The sequence below is a fragment of the Oncorhynchus tshawytscha genome, linkage group LG03 (genome assembly GCF_018296145.1).
Source record: "Oncorhynchus tshawytscha isolate Ot180627B linkage group LG03, Otsh_v2.0, whole genome shotgun sequence".
NCBI lineage: Eukaryota > Metazoa > Chordata > Actinopteri > Salmoniformes > Salmonidae > Oncorhynchus > Oncorhynchus tshawytscha.
The window spans coordinates 17,932,594-17,951,265 of NC_056431.1; the positions used below are offsets into that span (position 1 = coordinate 17,932,594).

The 18,672-nt window shown below is 46.4% G+C and overlaps 1 protein-coding gene across 2 annotated transcripts; it reads right to left on the minus strand.

Moving 5' to 3' along the window:
* Positions 1-654: 654 nt before the first annotated feature.
* On the minus strand, positions 655-16,678 carry LOC112222928 (PR domain zinc finger protein 1). 2 transcript variants are annotated; one of them, XM_024385794.2, is made up of 7 exons: positions 16,297-16,678; positions 9,503-9,820; positions 7,624-7,743; positions 6,437-6,689; positions 3,063-4,123; positions 2,826-2,954; positions 655-2,708 (listed from the first exon to the last, which is right to left on the minus strand). In XM_024385794.2, the coding sequence occupies exons 2-7, from the start codon at positions 9,797-9,799 to the stop codon at positions 2,115-2,117; spliced, it is 2,454 nt and encodes an 817-aa protein (XP_024241562.1). In that variant the 5' UTR covers positions 9,800-9,820; positions 16,297-16,678; the 3' UTR covers positions 655-2,114. The 2 variants fall into 2 exon arrangements, with proteins under 2 accessions (XP_024241562.1, XP_024241561.1); XM_024385793.2 differs by lacking the exon at positions 16,297-16,678 and adding an exon at positions 11,997-12,187.
* Positions 16,679-18,672: the final 1,994 nt, after the last annotated feature.

The window sequence follows — 18,672 nt, forward strand, 5'->3', positions numbered from 1 at the left end:
TTACCTGTTTTCCTCATGGTCGTGTTATGCTGCTGTGTATACTACACTGGGTTTGATTGTGCAGAGCCTGCAGTCTGTACTGAATTATTCACTTTTTCAATGAGGGTCTGCTCATGAGGAAATAGTGCAGGCTAAACTGAGGATAAAATACAGACCACAGTTACTATTGCCGTGGGGCAAGGGGATGTGTTCCAAATGTACTCCTATTTCCTTTTCCTGTCTTTTAGCTTTGCACGGCCCGCAATAATGACAAACCTCCATTCTTCTTTACTACATACCGACCATGCATACATGACTAGAACATTCATAGAAATCTTGTGTTGATGTCACATGAAAGGTTTGTGCCTCTTCTAAATACACTATTCTCCATTCATTCCATCCCTTGGAACTTCTTCCAGTGTCTTGATCTAAACCAAAAGGCATATGCTTACCACTTTGATGATGCCTCATATTGTCCAAGGCAAAGTGGTGTCTCGTTAGTTTTAACTAGCTACCTCTCCTTCTGTCCTTTCCTCCATGATCACTGATCTGGGGCTACATGATCTACCGGAAGCCATAGAATACTGAGACCCTAATGTCTACTAGCTGCTTCTCCTAAAGCACAATACCCAAAACAGGAGGCAGATGAAAACAAAATATAGTCACACAAAATAGTCAGATTAGAACTGTGGACATTTATCATAAATTTACATTTTGCACATAAATAATGTAAACGAGTATGTAAACAGAGACAGCATTTTTTTCTCCTCTAGGGCTAAAGATGAAAGGGGAGGCTTTGGTCATACTTCAGGGTTGGAGGGAGAGAGAAAAAAGCGAGGGGATGTGGGCTGATGTGCAACTGCTTCCAGGTCACCGGCCTGGGCTCACAGTTGCTATGGAGACAAACCATATGTCGTCTTAAAGCCATTATAACAGTCCAATCATATTGAATAGTGGGAGGAGCAAGCACCGGCACTTAAGTCATAAAGGGGAGGGGCCAGTGCATAAGAAGGCCAAGGTGCTTTGGTCTGTGCCATTTAAAAATGAGAAGGGGGATACATTTTTCTCAAACAAAACCACAGCTAAAGAGCTAACACTTCATCACAGACAAACAGTATTCTCTTGGTCTTCTTTTCAATAATTTAAGTCTCTTTTTGGTGTGTTTGAAACTAAAGCCAAGTAAACTTTACAGTGTCTCCTTTTGCTATTAACAGCGTATTGAAGTTCCCTTGGACTGTTGGGGGGGGGGAAGGATTCCTGGACTCGCAGTCTTTATATGCTACATATTGAGCAGACTTTCCTGCTCTTTGGATCATGTGGAGCTGCACTCCAGTTCATTTTGGTTTCTTCTTCAAGTAGCAAAAGCAATAAATAGAAAACACACTCTCCTTCAGCTTCCCTCTGAACGTACATACTCACACTCACAGGCATACAATCACACACACACTGAGGTAACCGTTGTTGAAAATACATAAAACAAAAAATGCCCTTTTTTGTAGAACTCAGGATGAGTGTGGACATAGAGAAGCTTGCTGGAAGGGTCAGAGGGTCAAGCAATGCCTTTTCTTTCGAATCAAAAGTTTGTGTTCACCTTTGGCAAACAAAGTTGCGACCTTTGACCCTTTTTAACCTGCTATATTGTTTAAATACATTTTTTTAAATAAAAGTAGGCACCCCTGCTTCTCAACAGGTCACACAGGATGGATACAGGCAGAGAGAGAAAGTATCTACAAAGAAATGGCCCCAGAGTGAAATCAAAATCAGAAAAACAAACAGTAAATTACAATGAATTACCTGGTCATTGTAAACATCACTTCCACATATTGCTTTTCGAAGACAGAATAATTGCATAATAAATTAAGGAGGTTATATAATAAATTCAACAAAAATAACATTGAAAGGAAACAGTAATAATAACAATGATATGGGTGGATGATTGTCCTGTCTTAAGTGTAGGACACAGTGGAACAGTTAAGTAATCTGGGGACAGTGTCTCTTGGAGCCCTGAGTACATAAGTCCCTGAAAGTTTGAAAACCCCAGTCGCTACAACCATCAAAATATATTTACACTCGTTGCTCCTGCTAACCAAGTTCTCAGAGCCACAGTCTGACTCAACGTCCTTCAAACGGTGAGCTCAAGCCTGTTCCTCGGACTCCTGCTTGATCGTGACGTTGGAAGGAAGAAGCGGACTGCTTCGGCGCAGTTTGATAACCGACGTCTCATTGACTGAATTGTACAGGCCGTAACCTGTAGACTGGAGCTCACTGGCGCCGCCCTTGTGGTGGCGGTAGCCGGAGGTCTTGAGGTCCATCTCCCTCCACAGCATCCCCAGGACCTGCTTCTCCAGGACAGCCTCAACCTCAACCCCTCCCTGGAGCTGGTCCAGCCTCTCAGCGTGGTCGCTCATGTCGAAGCGCTCAATCTCCTCATTGATGCGCTGGAGCTCTTCCTGGGTGGAGGGGCTGGGGGTGGGGCCACCTGAGGAGGTGACGGCAGCCAGACAGTAGCCCTTCAGGTGTAGCCGCAGGCTGCACAGGTGAATGTAGTGGCGGTGGCAGTGGGGGCACTTGTGTGGCCGCTCGCGGGAGTGAAGGCGCTTGTGCAGCTTGAGGTGGACAAACTGAGTGAACTTGGCAGGGCAGAGCTTGCACGAGTAGGGCTTCTCACCCGAGTGGAGGCGCAGGTGGGTCTTTAGGTTGCTGGTGCTGCTGAAGCGCTTATGGCACACCTGGGGGGAAAGAGGACAAGTGAAGGGTTAGAAGAGGAAGTTCAGCATTGCTTATGTATGTGCAGCAGCTAGCTAGCTTAACAGCCTTAGCAACTAGCATATGGTGGTGGTCTTTACCGAGCACTCATGGGGCTTCTCTCCAGTGTGCACCAGGAAGTGTTTCTGCAGGTGGGCCAGCTGGGTGAAGCCCTTACTGCAGGTCGAACACTTGAAGGGCCGCTCACCGCTGTGGACACGCAAGTGCACCTACACACAGCAGGGACAACGTTACGTCAGTTGGGTTCAATGCAAGGGAACACAAAGTAGTCTGGATGCATGGAATGAAGGGAGCGAACAGAATGTCTCCAGTCTCACCTTGAGGTTAGAGAGCTGGCCGAAGGTCTTGCTGCAGACGTTACACTCGTACTTGATCTTGCCGTTCTGCTTCTTGAGTGGGTAAGGCAGGGTCTTGTAGCCTGTAGAGCCACCACCACGCTTCATCTTGCTCAGGTTCATGGCCTCCTCCTGCCGGCCGCTGGCGCTGCCCAGTAGGGCTGAGGTAGGCTTGGTGGGCATGTGCTCGCTAGGGGCCGCCGTGCCCGCTGTAGGTGAGCCGCTGGTGGGGGCGTGGGGGTGCCCGTGTGGGTGAGGATGATCATGGCCAGAGTAGGGGTGATGGGGGTAGTGGGGGCCGGCTTTGTCCCCGAGGGTGGTGGCGGCTGACAAGGCACTGGTGGTGGCGGAGAGGAGGAAGTCCCGGTGGGTGGAGAATGAGGGGTGGGAGGAGTTAGGTAGTAAGAACCTGCACCCCGCCTCCCCAGGCAGCAGGGGCATGTTGGGGGGCAGCAGGCTGCTGAAGAGAGGGTACATTCTTGGAAACATTCCCCCGACAGCGGGCACCCCACCCCCAGGTAGTGGGTAGTGGTGGGGTAGCATGTAGCGGGAGTAGTGGGGGCCGGGAGGGTAGAAGGGCGAGGAAAGGGGGGCGGCTGGTGGAGAGTAGCCTGGGAAGGGACCCAAACCTCGGGAGTAAAAAGAAGAGGATTGGGGTGTGGGTTGGGGAGCTGCGGGGCTACCATCGGGGCTACTCTCCGGACTGCTCCGCGCCGACGGACTCGGGGTCGCCGACGACTGGTTGCCTGGTGATCTGATTGCTGTGTAACAAAACTGTACCGGGCTGGTCTTAAGGCTCAGGAACTCTTCCGTTAGATGAGAGTGGGGGCGGAATGGGGGGTAGAGGGCACGGGGGTACAGGGGCCGATCGGGGCTGTCAGCACAGCGGGGTCGCGTGGCCAGTGGCCGGCTGGGCTCCCTCTTGCTAGAGGTGGTGGGGCCCCCGAGGATGGAGGAGACACTGTGTTCTATCTTGACTGGGGCGCTGCTGCTGCTGACATGCTCCTCACTGGCCTGCTGCTTGGCTTCCAGCAGAGACTGCTCTGTAGAGGGAAGGAGAGAGAGAGGTCAGACGCACTGTTCTCCCTCTGACTGAAGACCACGTTTCCCTTTGACTTGGTGTCAGGAGAATTGCGCACAGGAAAAACTTATCTAGACATGTCTTTACCTTAGGAGAAATAATGGTATTTCAGCTGTAGAGGTGGGGAGGGGGGGTTAGGAACACTGTAACAGTGGTTCAATTAGCGTGACAGATTTGACGAACGATCATGGAGGGCTAAAAGACAGGAAGTGAGGCGTGACAGCTGCCTCTGGGCAGGGTGTGTGTGTGTGTGTGTGGGAGGTGGTGGTGGTCTGGGGGCAGATAAAAATCAAGATAAAATCCAAATGGGGGCAGGGCTGATTGAAAGTTTCCTCTCAAGTTTGGCCTCAACCTGCCCTCTCCACCTGACTCTCTCAATCACACACACACACTCTTGACACTTCCTGACAGAGGCCTTTGTCTGATAGGTTTGCTCATCATCTCCAGCATGCACACTCACGACCCAAAGAAGGACCCTTCAATCACATTCCATTAACACAAAAACACACTTCCTATCCTACACCTTTGGACTTTTATCAGTCCTTTAGGTAGAAGTAAAAACAACCACCCAGGATTCCTTCTAGTTTGCTATTGTTTCCAGGTCAAAGGTTAACTGGGAGAGCTTCCTCCTCCCTTGCACCTACTGTCACCTCCACATGATGAAATATGGGATTACTGCAAGCGCTTCCAGGCTACACACACACGCTAAAAGCCTCTGCATGTCGGTTAACACATCCTCACCTGTTAAACCTCCATCAGTCGGGATTTAGAGTGGACATCAATAATCCCATCCATTTACTACCCATTGAACTTTTACTAGAGGGTCACAAATCTGTGTGCGTGTGTGTCCAATAACGTGTATATACATTAAGCTTTCCAGCACTTAATTACTCGACAGACTTTCAACACACACACAGTGACCCCACACCACTACAGCGGCAGTGTGTAAACACAGAGGTTATCAGTGCCTCCCCCCTCTCCTCTTCCCTGTCCTCCCCCTCAGATAACACCACTCCCAGCCCTCCTTTCTTTCAGAAAACAAACAGGGTGGCCATCTTGGAGATATCAATCTGTCAGCACGGCCCCGCCGCCAGGAAGTTCAAGTAGTCAATGGAGGGGACGCTTTTCTTCCTCTCCTCTCTTCCCTCCGTCTCTCCACTTTTAAAGTGCCAAATAAATTAAGGAGAAGGGCCAAGGAGCCGTCAGCACATCACACACACACGCACACACTTTTGAGATTAAAAGAGTGAGTGTGTTGGAATGAAATGCCTCTCCGGGTATGTGTGTCCTTGCATGCAAGGGAGAGGGTGTGCGTAGGATAGTATGTGTTTGAACGCATACACATTTAGAACAGGAAATGCTAAACAGGTGCCATATGTCTGTGCAAAGCATATTGTCGTTTTAAGGAAGGCTGATTGTGTAAGCATGTAACACACACACAAATATGGAGAAAAACAGCTGTCACACCAAGAGGAGAGCGAGTGGGAGAAGAGCTCCAGTTCAGTCATTTCAGACCAGCCAGTTCTGCTGACTCACACAACCAACCAAACACACGTCTGGTTCTACTATGACTGGGTTAATGGAGAAAGACACAGGGAGAGAGATGTACCAAGACAGAGAGAAGAGAAAGGTAAGTATGATGTCATTCCCAGGTCAACAGAGGCGGAGGGGTGGTTTAGTGGGGTGGTTTAATTACAGGGGCCATAGAGAAAAAGTAGGAGCCAGAGGGGCCAGTACCATGAGGGGGCCCAGGCCCATGTGCATCTCCTGGGGAACTGGAGTCACTACCTACCACACCTGGAGGCAGAATGCTGGCTCCTTCCTCCCATACCTACCTACCTCCCTCCCCTTCTAACTCTGTCTGGTGCTCTCTCACTCTTTTTTGCTTCCTCACACATATTCATATTTGCATTTAGACTATTCACTTTATGACTAGTGATCACACACATGCAATGGAGGCGCTGGCAGAGATAAAAGGTTGAGGGGCTGTGTGTGTTAATGCCAGGCAGATGTTCAGAGAGGAAGGAGATGTGGCTCCCCTCAGAAATACTGTCAGGCTCTCACAAATATACACTCTCACGACACACACCAACACTGAGTAGGTAGGTGCTAAATAAAATCACACACACAAGACCATTGAAAGTTAAACATAATACCAATTGTACACTATACTTCCAAGGATACAGCGTTATTACTATGTAATAAATCATTGCATACAGTATATGATTATCATTGTATCACATTATGTAATAAGGTTTCATATGATAGGACTTACTGAGTTTCTGCATCATGAGCTCTTCAGAAGGCAGGTAGTGGAGGCGGTGAGCGAACTCTGGGCAGTACCACACCAGCAGCTCGGTGCCAGGGGGGATGGCCCTCACCGTGTAGAAGTAGATGTTCGTGCCATTCTGGCATGCCGCCAGGTTTTGCTCCCCCGCCGAATGGGCCGGGTTGACGTAGCGCATCCAGTTAGACCGCTCCTCGTCCAGGCCGTCCACAAAGTGGTGGAAGTCGCCCTCCGAGTAGATCTGAGGAGACGGAGAGTCGGGAAATGGTCAAAGGTTAACAGGCAAGGAAGTCTCAATGGCAAGTTTAGAACGCTCCAGAAAAACAGTGCTGAGTAACGGCTAAATATGTTGACGAATCATATCAGCAGCGTGAGTGTAATATCATTAAAGTGTAGACTCGTTAAATCTCTCTCCCCCTCCACTCCAGACCTTATAGCCAGTTATACAGACTGAGGGATGGCGAGACCGACAGAGTAGGAGCCTCTCTTATACACATCCAAAAGAGTTGAGTCAGAGAATACGTCACGCCGACAATGGCACCGACACTCATTCTGAATCTTCCCCCTCTCTCCACTCAGACCACTCTCTCTATCTGATTGTGGACATCAACGAGAGAGAGAGGTCTATAACTCTGTTGTGTCTTGCCTGAGCGAGGAACATGAATGGAACACATAGCTTTGGGATGTTGTTGAATCTAGGTGAGTGCCTGTGTGTGTATGAGTGCTATATTGTCACTTCCCGGAACGATGACACTGTAGCCCTGTTCCTGTGTACAGTGTAAAATTGTCATATTACTCCTCCATTGTTCCACTACAGTTCTTACTGTACTAGCTGCCACACTTACTGATTAGACAACCACTACTGAATAACAGGCTTTTTTTCATGATGAAATAGGAGTTGAGGGTGTGTGTTACAGCGACAAGTATGCACCACACACACACAGAGTGGAGAGCCTTAGTCTCAGAATGATTAGAGAGAAAACCCCTTCCGTCTCCACACACACAAACTTCTGAAGAACGCAGAGACCCTGGCCGTGACGTCACACGAAGTCAGTCAGTGGAACAGGAAATGACCTATGGTTGTTTTTCTTCCTCTGTGGCTGTCTTTTACTGAAAGTGAAGCGCTTGCTCTCTTTGTGTGTGTGTGTTAGTGGACAGGAGGGAAAACCACTCACCCTCCAGAAGTACTTCCTGTTGGCGTCTTTGGGGACGCTGTCTGCAGTGTAGCTCTGACCCACCAGGGGGCCGAAGCGTGTTCCTTTGGGGATGTACTCTCTGCTGGCCACTCCAATCACCTACAGGACAGAGATAAAGACCATTAGTTGCAGTGTGTGTATGTTCGGTGGTTAGAGGATTTACGTTATCACATCCTGCCAGGAGGTCACAGTCTTCACATGAAGACGGCCGGAAGAACCCATCATCATGATCAAATCAACAAACAAGGCTGCCTCTCTCTCTGTGTGTGTGTGTGTGTGTGTGTGTGTGTGTGTGTATATATAATTACTACTCTGTACTAGAAAAACCAGTGGCCTAGGCTGGGAATTTGACTGTCACACTTTTTCCTCAAGTCACATTTGCTGTGTGTTTTAAGTGTGTGAACATAGTCAAACACACACCTAACCCTTATCCAGTGCCAACAGGAAGAGTTAGACACCTTGAGTGAAAGAGTTCTATTTCCTCCATCTCACCCAGGTTATGCCACAAAACATCTCCCCCTTCTCGCCTCTGTTCCTTTCTAATTGACCACAGGGCCACTCCCTCTGACACCCTTTACGACACCCACAACACACCCTACCACATCAAAACAACTCACCTCAGACTGTTCACCTTAAAGGAGAAAGAGATCCACACCTGATATTAAAGCGCTGTTGTTCCTTTCAAAATAATTGAAAAAAAACTTGAAATAGAGGGAGGAAGGAAGAACAGCAAGGGAAGTGCATCCGTCTGAAAATGGGGGATTATCAAACCTAGACGTTCAGCTAATCTCCTAACCATGATAAACTCTGATGTATTCACCAAACCCCCTACACAGACTACACTTGCACGCACACACACACCCTTATCCCCTTCATGCATATCCTACACAAACACCCTCCCTAAAGGATTGGGAAATCCCCCTTCCCATATCCATCTCAGGGCCAGACCACTTCAAGATTAGGGGTGTTTTGAGGATAACTTATTAACCGACTTTACAATGCTCCCTAAATGACTAAGTCAATATCCTTTCATCACTGGTAATGCTATACTCTGTCCACATCCTCTCCTTTTCCTCTCTTATTTTCCCTCAATCTTAGTGGTCGCTTCTGTGAAGGTGATAAATATTGACGGATACCGTATCAGGTCGTAAACAAACGTGGTGGGAAACACTCATTCTCACACACACAGGGTGATAAGAAACAGATGAGCAATGACAAGAAAATCTATTCATTGCAACCAAATCATGCGGTCTTGATCAGGTTAAAACCACAAAACGCTCCCCACCTACTCTCATGACCCCTCGTCACACTTATTCTACAGGGTTCAACGGTTAGACTGACTGGGAATCAGTTTGGGTTGTGAAGAGGTTGATATCTGGACAGAGGTAGGCATGTAGGTAGGGAGAGCTGGGTCTGGTCTAGTGTAGGACTGACTAGTGTGAGAACATAGAGGGATAGACACAGAGACAGGTAGGGTAAACGGTTATCAGGATGTGTTGATGAATCTCCCGTCAACAGCAGGGCTAAGTATGATTAATGACTCTTCATGGATGGGTGGGAGCTCATTTCTCACCGCAGAGGCTCTGTAGCAACCTGAACACACCTCCAAGAGAGTGTGTGTGAATTCCCCTCCACACTGGGCTTACACACCGCTCCTACAACACACACAGGTCATCGCCGTGCTCCTGTGTGTGATCTTTTACAATGAGACACCCTCCTCACCACAATCCCCCCCTGGCTGAGACTTCTCCTGCTGTCATATATTACCTACAGTTGAGTCATGTGAGTTTGGGGAGCATATGGGTTTACAGATGGTGTGTGTGTGTGTGTGTGTGTGTGTATGTATGTGTCTTCCTACCTCTTTGGAATCAGCTAGTTGTTTGAAGGCCAGGTTACGAGGCAGTGAGGCCTCTGCTCTCGTTAACCCCTTGCTCTCTGTCCCTGCCTCCCGTGGAGTATCCTTGACGATGTAGGTACACTTCTCCTCAAACTCCACCTCCGTCCACTTCATCATGTCCGCCTCCTCCATCTTAGAGTCTGTGTCGGTGGCCATTTTGGATCTCGTGTCCATCTGGGTTTCCGTGTCCCTATGGGGTTCGGTGTCCATTTTGACGTTGTCGTGCTCTACAGTGTGGGCCCCCTCAGTAGTCAACATGGCCGAGCTATGAGAGGTAGCCTGAGAGAAAGGGAAAGCGATAAGAGAGCGAGTGAGAAAAAAAGAAAGAGAAAGACCGAGATGGAGAGAAGGAGAAAGGAAAAAAATTGAAGGGGAGAAAAAGAGAGAGAGGGGAGCGTTATTATCCAGTATGAGTCAGTGAGTGGCGAGTTCCTTTGAGACTGGCTGACTAAGCAGACAGGGTCTGTGCTCTCTCTGTGGGAACAAGAGCCACTGTCGACCGACCCCACTAGCCTCCAGCCCAGGATAGTCTAATCCCCTCTACTCTCTACTTAGAAGGAAACACTCAATCACAGGAAACCGTCAACTCTATTCAAATAAGTTACAGAAAAAAAATTAAAAAGAACACTTATTGAGTCCAGAGTGAAAAGTATATCCCTTTTTTTATTACAGATGAGTTGTGACCCAAGAGTATGTGTTATATACTGTAATGCGTATACGGCTAGTGTCTCGGGGAAAGACAGATTGACCAATGACTTGTGCAGATAGGCTGACACGGCCTAACCAATGGCAGCCAAGCTGTGAGTCCATTCCGTGGGCTATGTAAGATGGCATAAGGTCAGGGCCAGCCACGCTACCCCTCCGTCTCTACCCTCCCTCACCATCTTCATTCCCTCTGTACCCTTCTCCCTCTCTGTCCAACTCTACTTCCATCTAGCCTAACCTTCTTCATTCTCCCTCCTTGTCAAACTGTCAACGTAAGTCTCTTAATCCTCCTGTTTCTTTCTTTATCCCCCTCTCCCTTATGCTCTCTCACTGTCCCTAGCACTCTCCCCCCAGGGTGGAAAAATAGTCACAAACAGGGGAAGGAAGTCCTGTCTACGTCTGAATGGAGCTAAAATTGGAAGCAGAGTGGCAGAGCAGCGGAACAGGCAAATCATCCGTGTGTGTGTGGGACAGTGGGGAGGGAGTGCCAAACCTTTCCATTTGGGGGGCCAGAGCAGCACAAACAAACTTCAAACGCTCCCCACCCAAGACCATCTCACACACACACATCCTTGTCCCACAACAAAAACACAGTGTCCGTAGAATGAATGATCATACGCTACAAAGATTGTCAAATTTCAAGGCCGATGATAGACTGAAATGCAACCTTATACGGTGTCACTCACATATAATTCAGGAAAAACATACCATAACCCCAACAGAGATCTACTCAACCCTCCAGCAATCTCCAAAACTAAACCACAACTAAAAGCTTGACAAAATTCCCCAAGCCTTGACCAAATTAAACATGACCCTAAATTCACTCAAGCCAATAAAACAGGCTCCGAGGAGACTAGGGTAATTAATGAACTTCCGGAAGAGTAACAGAACAACATCAGTTTCTCAAAATGTTTTTCCAACATTAATTTCAAATAAAATTGTACTACAAACAATATCCCAAGTAATTACATACATGAAATGATAATACAAATAGGATATTCCGTTTCAATGTAGAGTAGATCATTTCAAACTATTTATTAATATTGTGATATTATTTATTGTACATTGATATCATGAATATCCTTTGAAAACTATTTAAATATATAGATAAATATAATACCAAACACTAGTCAAAATCTGTTCCTGCTAATAATCTTACTATTAGTCTTTCTATGACAGCTGTGCAAAACGAATACTGAAACTGAGAACCTGGCCAAAAGCAACTGATTTATTCAACTCTCACATACACATCTCTGTTAAAATATTCGATAAACACTACTGATAGTTTTTTTTTTTAAATGTAGCAAGCTATAACCAATGACAATTTTAGAATTTTAATAATTCAAACAATTCAGCTGAAGTGGACAAACTGCAATAAGATATTAATAATTTAAACACAATCTCAATACTCAAAATGATTGCATTTAAATATTATATTCAACAATATACTGAAAGTTTAACAAACTCATTGCATAATGGAGTGGCCTGACAAACAAGGAGAACACTTTGACTTACATAAATAACTCCTAAAATAAACCTTCATATTCATTGTCACTGGTTTAATTTAGAAAAGTGCTCGTTCAACTATTACAAGCAAAACAAATTTAATACACAACTTTAAAAATCCTCAAAACTAATATAATTTAAGAAGAAATTAAATAAATGTTTTCCTTAAAATAAAAGTGAAAATTCCAAAATCAAACGTTTTTTCTCTACAAGTCCCTGTTTCTCCATTGACTAGCGTACTCACCGAGAAGCTTTGGTCCCAGCCACACATAGGGCCGAATGATCTCTCCCCTGGGTGAGTGTGTTTATTTGTGTGTGTGTGGGACAGGTGCAGTTCACCCTCTCCCCCTCCAATCCAAGCGCTACTCCAGAGTGCGAGTGCTGTGTGTGAGTGTGTGTGTGTCTGTTCTAGTGAGTGCCTTCTGTTTAACTGACTGCCCCTCAACAAGTGAGGGAGATGTTGATTCACTCAGTGGTCCCTCCCTCATTCCCTCTCCACTCCCCCTCTCAAGGACCGCCCACCACCATGAGGAACACGATCGCTTGCAGCTCATTCAGGGTAGCAGTGGCAGGCAGGCACACACACACTGCTCTATGGAAATAGCAGGCGCTTTCACCTGAGGCATGAGCTCTCGCTGCTTCACACAAAACAAACACACAACAATTTCAATTGGCTCATAAAAGTACCATCACACACCTTAACATAAATTCAAACATTCTCCTGCAGTCTTCGATAAACTTCAATAAAATTAGAAAAGGTTGCCAGTTCCAAATCAAAGTCTCAAAAACATATTCCCTCAACATGGGTGCTTGTTGTGTAACAGTGCAACTGTTACATATCAACAACCCCCCACAACAAACACACATAGATGGGGGGGGTTTATGAGTCTTCTTGGGGAAGGAGGACATCCTGTGACGGTGACTCAATGCCCCTCTACTGTTTACCCAGCACAGAGCCGCGGACGGACGTTCCTCTTACACACACACCCCCTCTAAAGGGCGACACTGAACTGACCTCAAGGCTCAGTCTCACCAACACACTCCCTCTCGGTCTCTGGTAATAAACAGAGGCATAAAAGGTGCAGGGCTTACTGACCCTGGTTAAATACAACACAAAACACTTTGTCTCTCCATCTATCCCTCTTTTCTGTCTGTATCAGATCCCCATTGCAAAGACCACTCAAAGCAAGCAACCGTGTCCTGGAATTCAACTGGAAATCCCCTACTCTCCCTCGATTGACATCAGAGTGGAGCGGAGTGGGGCGGAGTGGGGCGGAGTGGGGCGGAGTGGAGCGGAGTGGGACGGAGTGGGGCGGAGTGGGGCGGAGGGGACGGAGTGGAGCGGAGTGGGACGGAGTGGAGCGGAGTGGGGCGAGGGCTAATGAAGAATGATAATGAAGAAAATAAAACATGAGGCAGGGGAGGAGGGCAGGGAGGGAGAGAAAGACAGATCCGGGTCTTCAATCCCCCCCCACATCACACGCTGCCTACTCCTTCCTGCCAACAGACGACCCACCGGCCCCAAACACACACGATCTGCACCCCAGCTGGTCTACATGATCATGCTCTGTAGCGACCAACCCCTACCAAAAAAAAAACCATCTCACTCCCTCCAGAAAAACAAGTTATGATTTCAACTAAACAAAAAATGAGAGCGAAAAGAACGTCTTTTCCCCTTTGAAAGTCACATGTGGTCCATCCCTACCCACTTGCTGGCTGGGAACAATCTGGGCCAAGACACAGACAACCCCCCACCCCACTCACTCACTAGGCTCTCCTGATCCCTTTCCCCTCTCCTCATCCCTCTCTTTGCTTAAACTGTAAAGGAAGGAGGGGGCGCAGGCAGGCCTGAGGCTGGGGGGGTAGGGGGGGGTGACTCTGCTCTGAAGTCAAATGGCTCTTTTTGTTTATGCGCAGGCCGAGGAGGGTATTTAATGTGGCCTGCATGCCTGGAGGAGAGAGGGAGGGAGGAAGAGGGCCACACAAATAAGGGCATGGGGACCTCCTGTCTCTGTTAGTTTTACAGAGGGCTCCTATCGGGGCTAAGAGTAACACACACAGAGCTGAGCAGAATTGTGGTGCCAACACATCAGAAGGATGTAGGGATTATGAAAAGAAAGAAGGTGAGGATGAGAGTGGATGGAATGGGTGGGGGTGGCTAAACCACAGGTGAGATTAGCAGCCATTCCAAATTCCTGGTTCCCTCTGCAACAAGAGGCAAAAAGCAGACTTTATTGACTTCATGGCAGATTCAGCTTAACGATCCTGCTTGTCACAAGAAGAGAAGTACTGGCTACACTGTCAATTTCTCATTCAAATGCCATGACTGTTATTCACCTTGATATTCAAACTCTCTCACACACACACAAACTTCACAAAACTTTCCCCACAACAGTGGTGGATCTTATCTTGAGAGTTGATCTGGAGTGTCACTGATTTTCTCCCCTTTGTCACAATATGTTTTAATTCCGGTCTACAGGATGCCTCTCACAAGATCATAGCAAGAAGATTGTTATTGACCATTTCATGTGGCGTGTGTGTGTGTGTGTGTGTGTGTGCCAAACGATGCTTGTATCCGCTTGAACTTTCCTCAAAAAGTGTGTGCGCAGAGGAGGTGCAGTGGATTTGGGTATTGTTCTGCAAAGAGTTAATCCCTCAATGGAGCCATTAGGGGGAAGTATGGAGGTTAGACCATTATCCCATTTGGGCTGAAGGACCTGTGTGTGTGGACACGTGTCAGGTTGAGCCCCCCTACAGCGTAGAGCAGGGTGGGGTTGGGGCATTGCAGTAGCTCTCCTAATCTTGCCAATCCACCGCAGCTACACACACACACACACTCTCCCCCCTCAGCCATCTGGAGGGACTGTCCACACGGCGGACACTTCTGTGTTACGATCAACACCACCAGACAGTCCTTAACCCAGAGGAAGAGCTAATCATGGTCTATTTGGCACATGCCACTGATTACATTGTACTTTTCATTAAGGAGGCAAACAGAGGCCAGTGGCATTGAAACACTGCTGACAATGAGACAAGGAAAGAGGGGGGAGTAGGAGTTATCCCGTCACACATGTTTCAGGCCAGGCAGCCATTGGATACTACAATGTTTGCTTCATAACTCATAAATCCACATTTACCAAATATTAGACTTATGAAATCTTAATTTTGCATTAGCTCAAAGACTGAACTATATGGTGTAGAATGACAATAGTGTAAGTAACATGATTGAGATTCTCTTGTTTTCCACAGAGAAACGGATGTGTGTGTATGACTGATACGCTGGGCAAAACGGACTCAACTCTAGAAACTGTAAATTAAACTTTCAACCACTAAATAGACAGAACTATTTAAGCTCGCAGACCTTTTCCACAGGTAAATGTTTTCGGAGGTTTACAGTGCATTCCCGTAAACAACCTGGAACGTGCTCTGTCACAACCAGAATCACATGCCTCTTCTTTTCGGCAATGTGCAGGAAGTCGTAAGTCTACTGCACACACAATGATGAGCACAGCACGTTGTGATAACACAACCTTCCAAAGCGGCTGCGTCATCGGACACATTTCGGGGGTAGGCAACGAATCATAAAACAATAGGACATATGATCCTAGGGCCTTTGCTATAGCACCAAATACTGCACACGACAGCTGTACTTAAAAACAATGTTTATGTAGTTGTCAGGTTGTGGTATGTGTTACACTGGACAGATATAGGCTAATGGAACTCGACGCGTGTGTACCATACCCCCGTGCCGGTGACAGCAACCAAAGCGTTGCGCAACGGGTGTTCAACTGTTAAAAACGGTCAAATACCCGGTCTGGCACATTTGCCAGTTTAGCGAACGCCATGGTGAAAAGATCGAATCAGGACATTGCATAACCTGTGCAAGATGAGACTAGGATAAAAACGAAACGGGGCTAACAAGTCCACTCGTCAAAATATAGCGTTGTTATCCGACTTCTTTGTCGGGCTAAAGAATGTAAAACGACTGAACTGTAGACTACGCAAGACGCACTTCCAGTCATATACTCTATGCAATCACTTTCGATTCAAAGCCGGGTCGTTCAATGCGACTCATTCAATTCCTTATCGCATTCTTAATTGAACCACACACACACACACTTTTTTATTATCAGTAGGCTAATAATCGATTCAGAGTTGCAACAAAAGGGAAGATGAGTTTCAGAAAATGTAATTAAGCCAAACAAGTACGAATATTTGCAAAAATAGATTGTAAGGCTGTGTTGGAGTATTTTCTGTAGGGCTACTATAAAGCAAATAGCCTCCCTAACATTAAATTAGGATACAATGTTTCTCATGGCTAGGCTATATAACCTATAGGCTACATACACAACGTGCCAAAACTTAAGGTAGAAGAATGTGAATGAAATGCGACAAAACGTGAGATCGGCTGCTCTGTCTTAATTCAGGACTAACTTTTCGCCAACACTAAACAATGTAGCAAATAAATGTAGGCTATTCCATGTTGTTTATCGAACTGCAGGGACTGTAGCCACGCGAGCGAAGCGGGGTGCAAGCTCTTTTACCTGTCCGCGTTATGACGCGCCTGTCGCGGAGCGCTGGAAGATATTCTTATCCCAATTTCCAAACTCAGGCGTTGCTGGCCTAGGTCCGATCGTCGCTCTTTGTAGTGCGTGTATACTATGAAATTGTCGAGGTGAATCTGTAGTCTACAGTTTCCATACAAAGTAGCCTACCCCTTCTTTCCGCGCACAAATCTGCTCCACCCAAAACTGTAATTAGGATTAAGACAGGCAATTAACAAAACAAACCCCTGCGCCGGCGCTTTCGATAACTGATGTCGCAATTGTTAGTTAAAATAACACCTCTCGTTTCCAACATTTGCAGTGTGCTTAATTTAAAGGAAATTAACATGTTCATTTAGGATAGCCTAAATGTCGAGAAAGTTTTAGACGCCTTTACTCCTCTGCACCCACTGTGAAGGCTGCTAAAAGATAACTGAGGAGACAATGAATCAATAGGCAATAGTTACAAAGTCATGTCTTTGTAATGTGCATATTTGAATGATTAAAAACTTGAAAGAAAAGGGAAATTTGGACGCAATAGGTGAAATTGATTAATATAAGACATTGAACGCTTTATTGATACGAAATCAATGATCATTCTCAATAATTAGCCTATTTATTTGGCAGAGGCGGGCCTACCATATGCTACCATGTAATTTGGTAGAAAAATATTCTTAAAGAAATCGTTTTTCATCAAGCATATATACATTTTATCAGGATTAGTCTATTTTCTGAACGTTTTCCTTTTTTAAAAATTGCATCCAAATGTTTGGATGACATTTTTGGTCATTTTTTTGTTGTTGTAAAACTTAAACACATTTAATTGTAATAAAATACATAATATTTGCTTTAAAAAAGTTCCATCTTTATTGGTAGGCTAATAATGTCAATATGTGGCTTGGAGCACCAGAGCGGTCTGGTGAAGGCAAATCCTGTGTAGCCTAGTCATATTGCCACTTTTTATGGGAATTTGTATGCATGTGTTTGACTACTTACTATATTACATTTATTTTCTTTTTGGTGGGCTGAGTATGTTTTTATAGTTATTATGAAATTGTTAGGATGATAATTGTCCAGTGCTTTTAAAATCGTTCCAAGTAAAAGGACATTCATTTTATGTCTGAGTGAAAATGGAAGCGATTTGAATCCAATGTTTTATATCTGTCCTGCATGTTTGAGTGAAGGGGGAGCGTGAGCACCTGTTGAGCTTTGACTGAGCCCCTGTAGCCCCATCCCATTTGATATGCGGGTCTGTACTGTACCTCCTCCCTCTTCCACAATTCTCTCTCTCTTCTATTCTATTCTATTCAGGTATCTCTCTCTCTCCACTGAGTCTCCCCATCCCTGTGGTAATGGAGTCCATGCTGAGCAGGGTTAGCTGTAGTGGCACACTTCCGTTGTGCCCAGAAGTCTCAGATCTTTACGCAAAATAGACACACTTACACACTCTTTCTGTCCCCCCCCCAACACACACAGTGATGAAGCCCACTCCTCATCAAAGCTGTGGAAGTGTGTGTGGGACGATGGATGTGATGGGGGGGGGGATCAGAACCCTTTGAGCACAGGAGACATACACATTCCACCCACTCCTAGTGCCCTGCCCCTACCAGCCTCTAACCCTGGGTGCTCAGAGGTGTACCGCATCCTTCGTTATGTCCCTGTCTCTATTTCGCTCTCTTTCTCATCCCTCTTTCTCTCTCTGTCACGTCACAGCTGGGACTAATCATCACTTTCTCTCTTTGCTCCCGCTGCTACAGTTGACCTCCTTAACTCTCTTTCTCCCACACACACACATGCACACACACCTAGTTGGCTCGAGGGAAGCCCTTTATCGTAGCTTGGCGCTGAGCTGTGAATGTGTGTGTACATTCTCGTCCAGGAGAAATATTTAGCTTGGCAGGCTGCCAGCGAGGCAAAGCTGAGCCAAGCTGGGATTCACCCACAATGGCAGCCACGCGCCCCAGCTCAACTCAATGTGTGTGTGTCAGTGGGTTTGCGTGTATCTGATATATCTGAATCTTAGTGTGCTTATAACTGTGTGTCTTCCTGTGTGTAAGTGCCTGCTTGAGAGCTATCTTTGTGTATCTGTATAAGAGAAACTGCAGTTTGCAGATGACAACATTTTGTCAGGTGTTGAGGGAAATGTGTCCCACAAGATTATCACACAAAACCACAGAGCTGAGTAACACCGTTTTGTTACAGAATGTATGTCACTCTCTTTCACTCTCTCTCTTTATTTGTGTCTGTCTCTTCTTGTCAATGAAAAACCATGACCTTGCCTGAACAGAGATATAGAGGGTGTGTGCGCTTTGTGTGCGTGCGCTTTGTGTGCGTGTGTAAGAAAGAAACTTGTTGACAGGGTCGTTCCATGACATT

Excerpts from the sequence above, each read along its gene's own strand:
- LOC112222928 (XM_024385793.2), bottom strand. The coding sequence starts at position 12,023 with ATGTGTGGCTGGGACCAAAGCTTCTCG. Across the intron at positions 4,124-6,436 it reads GCTCATGATGCAGAAACTCA|AGCAGTCTCTGCTGGAAGCC; the intron begins GTAAGTCCTATC and ends TTCCCTCTACAG. Across the intron at positions 2,955-3,062 it reads GCCAGCTCTCTAACCTCAAG|GTGCACTTGCGTGTCCACAG; the intron begins GTGAGACTGGAG and ends TGCTGTGTGTAG.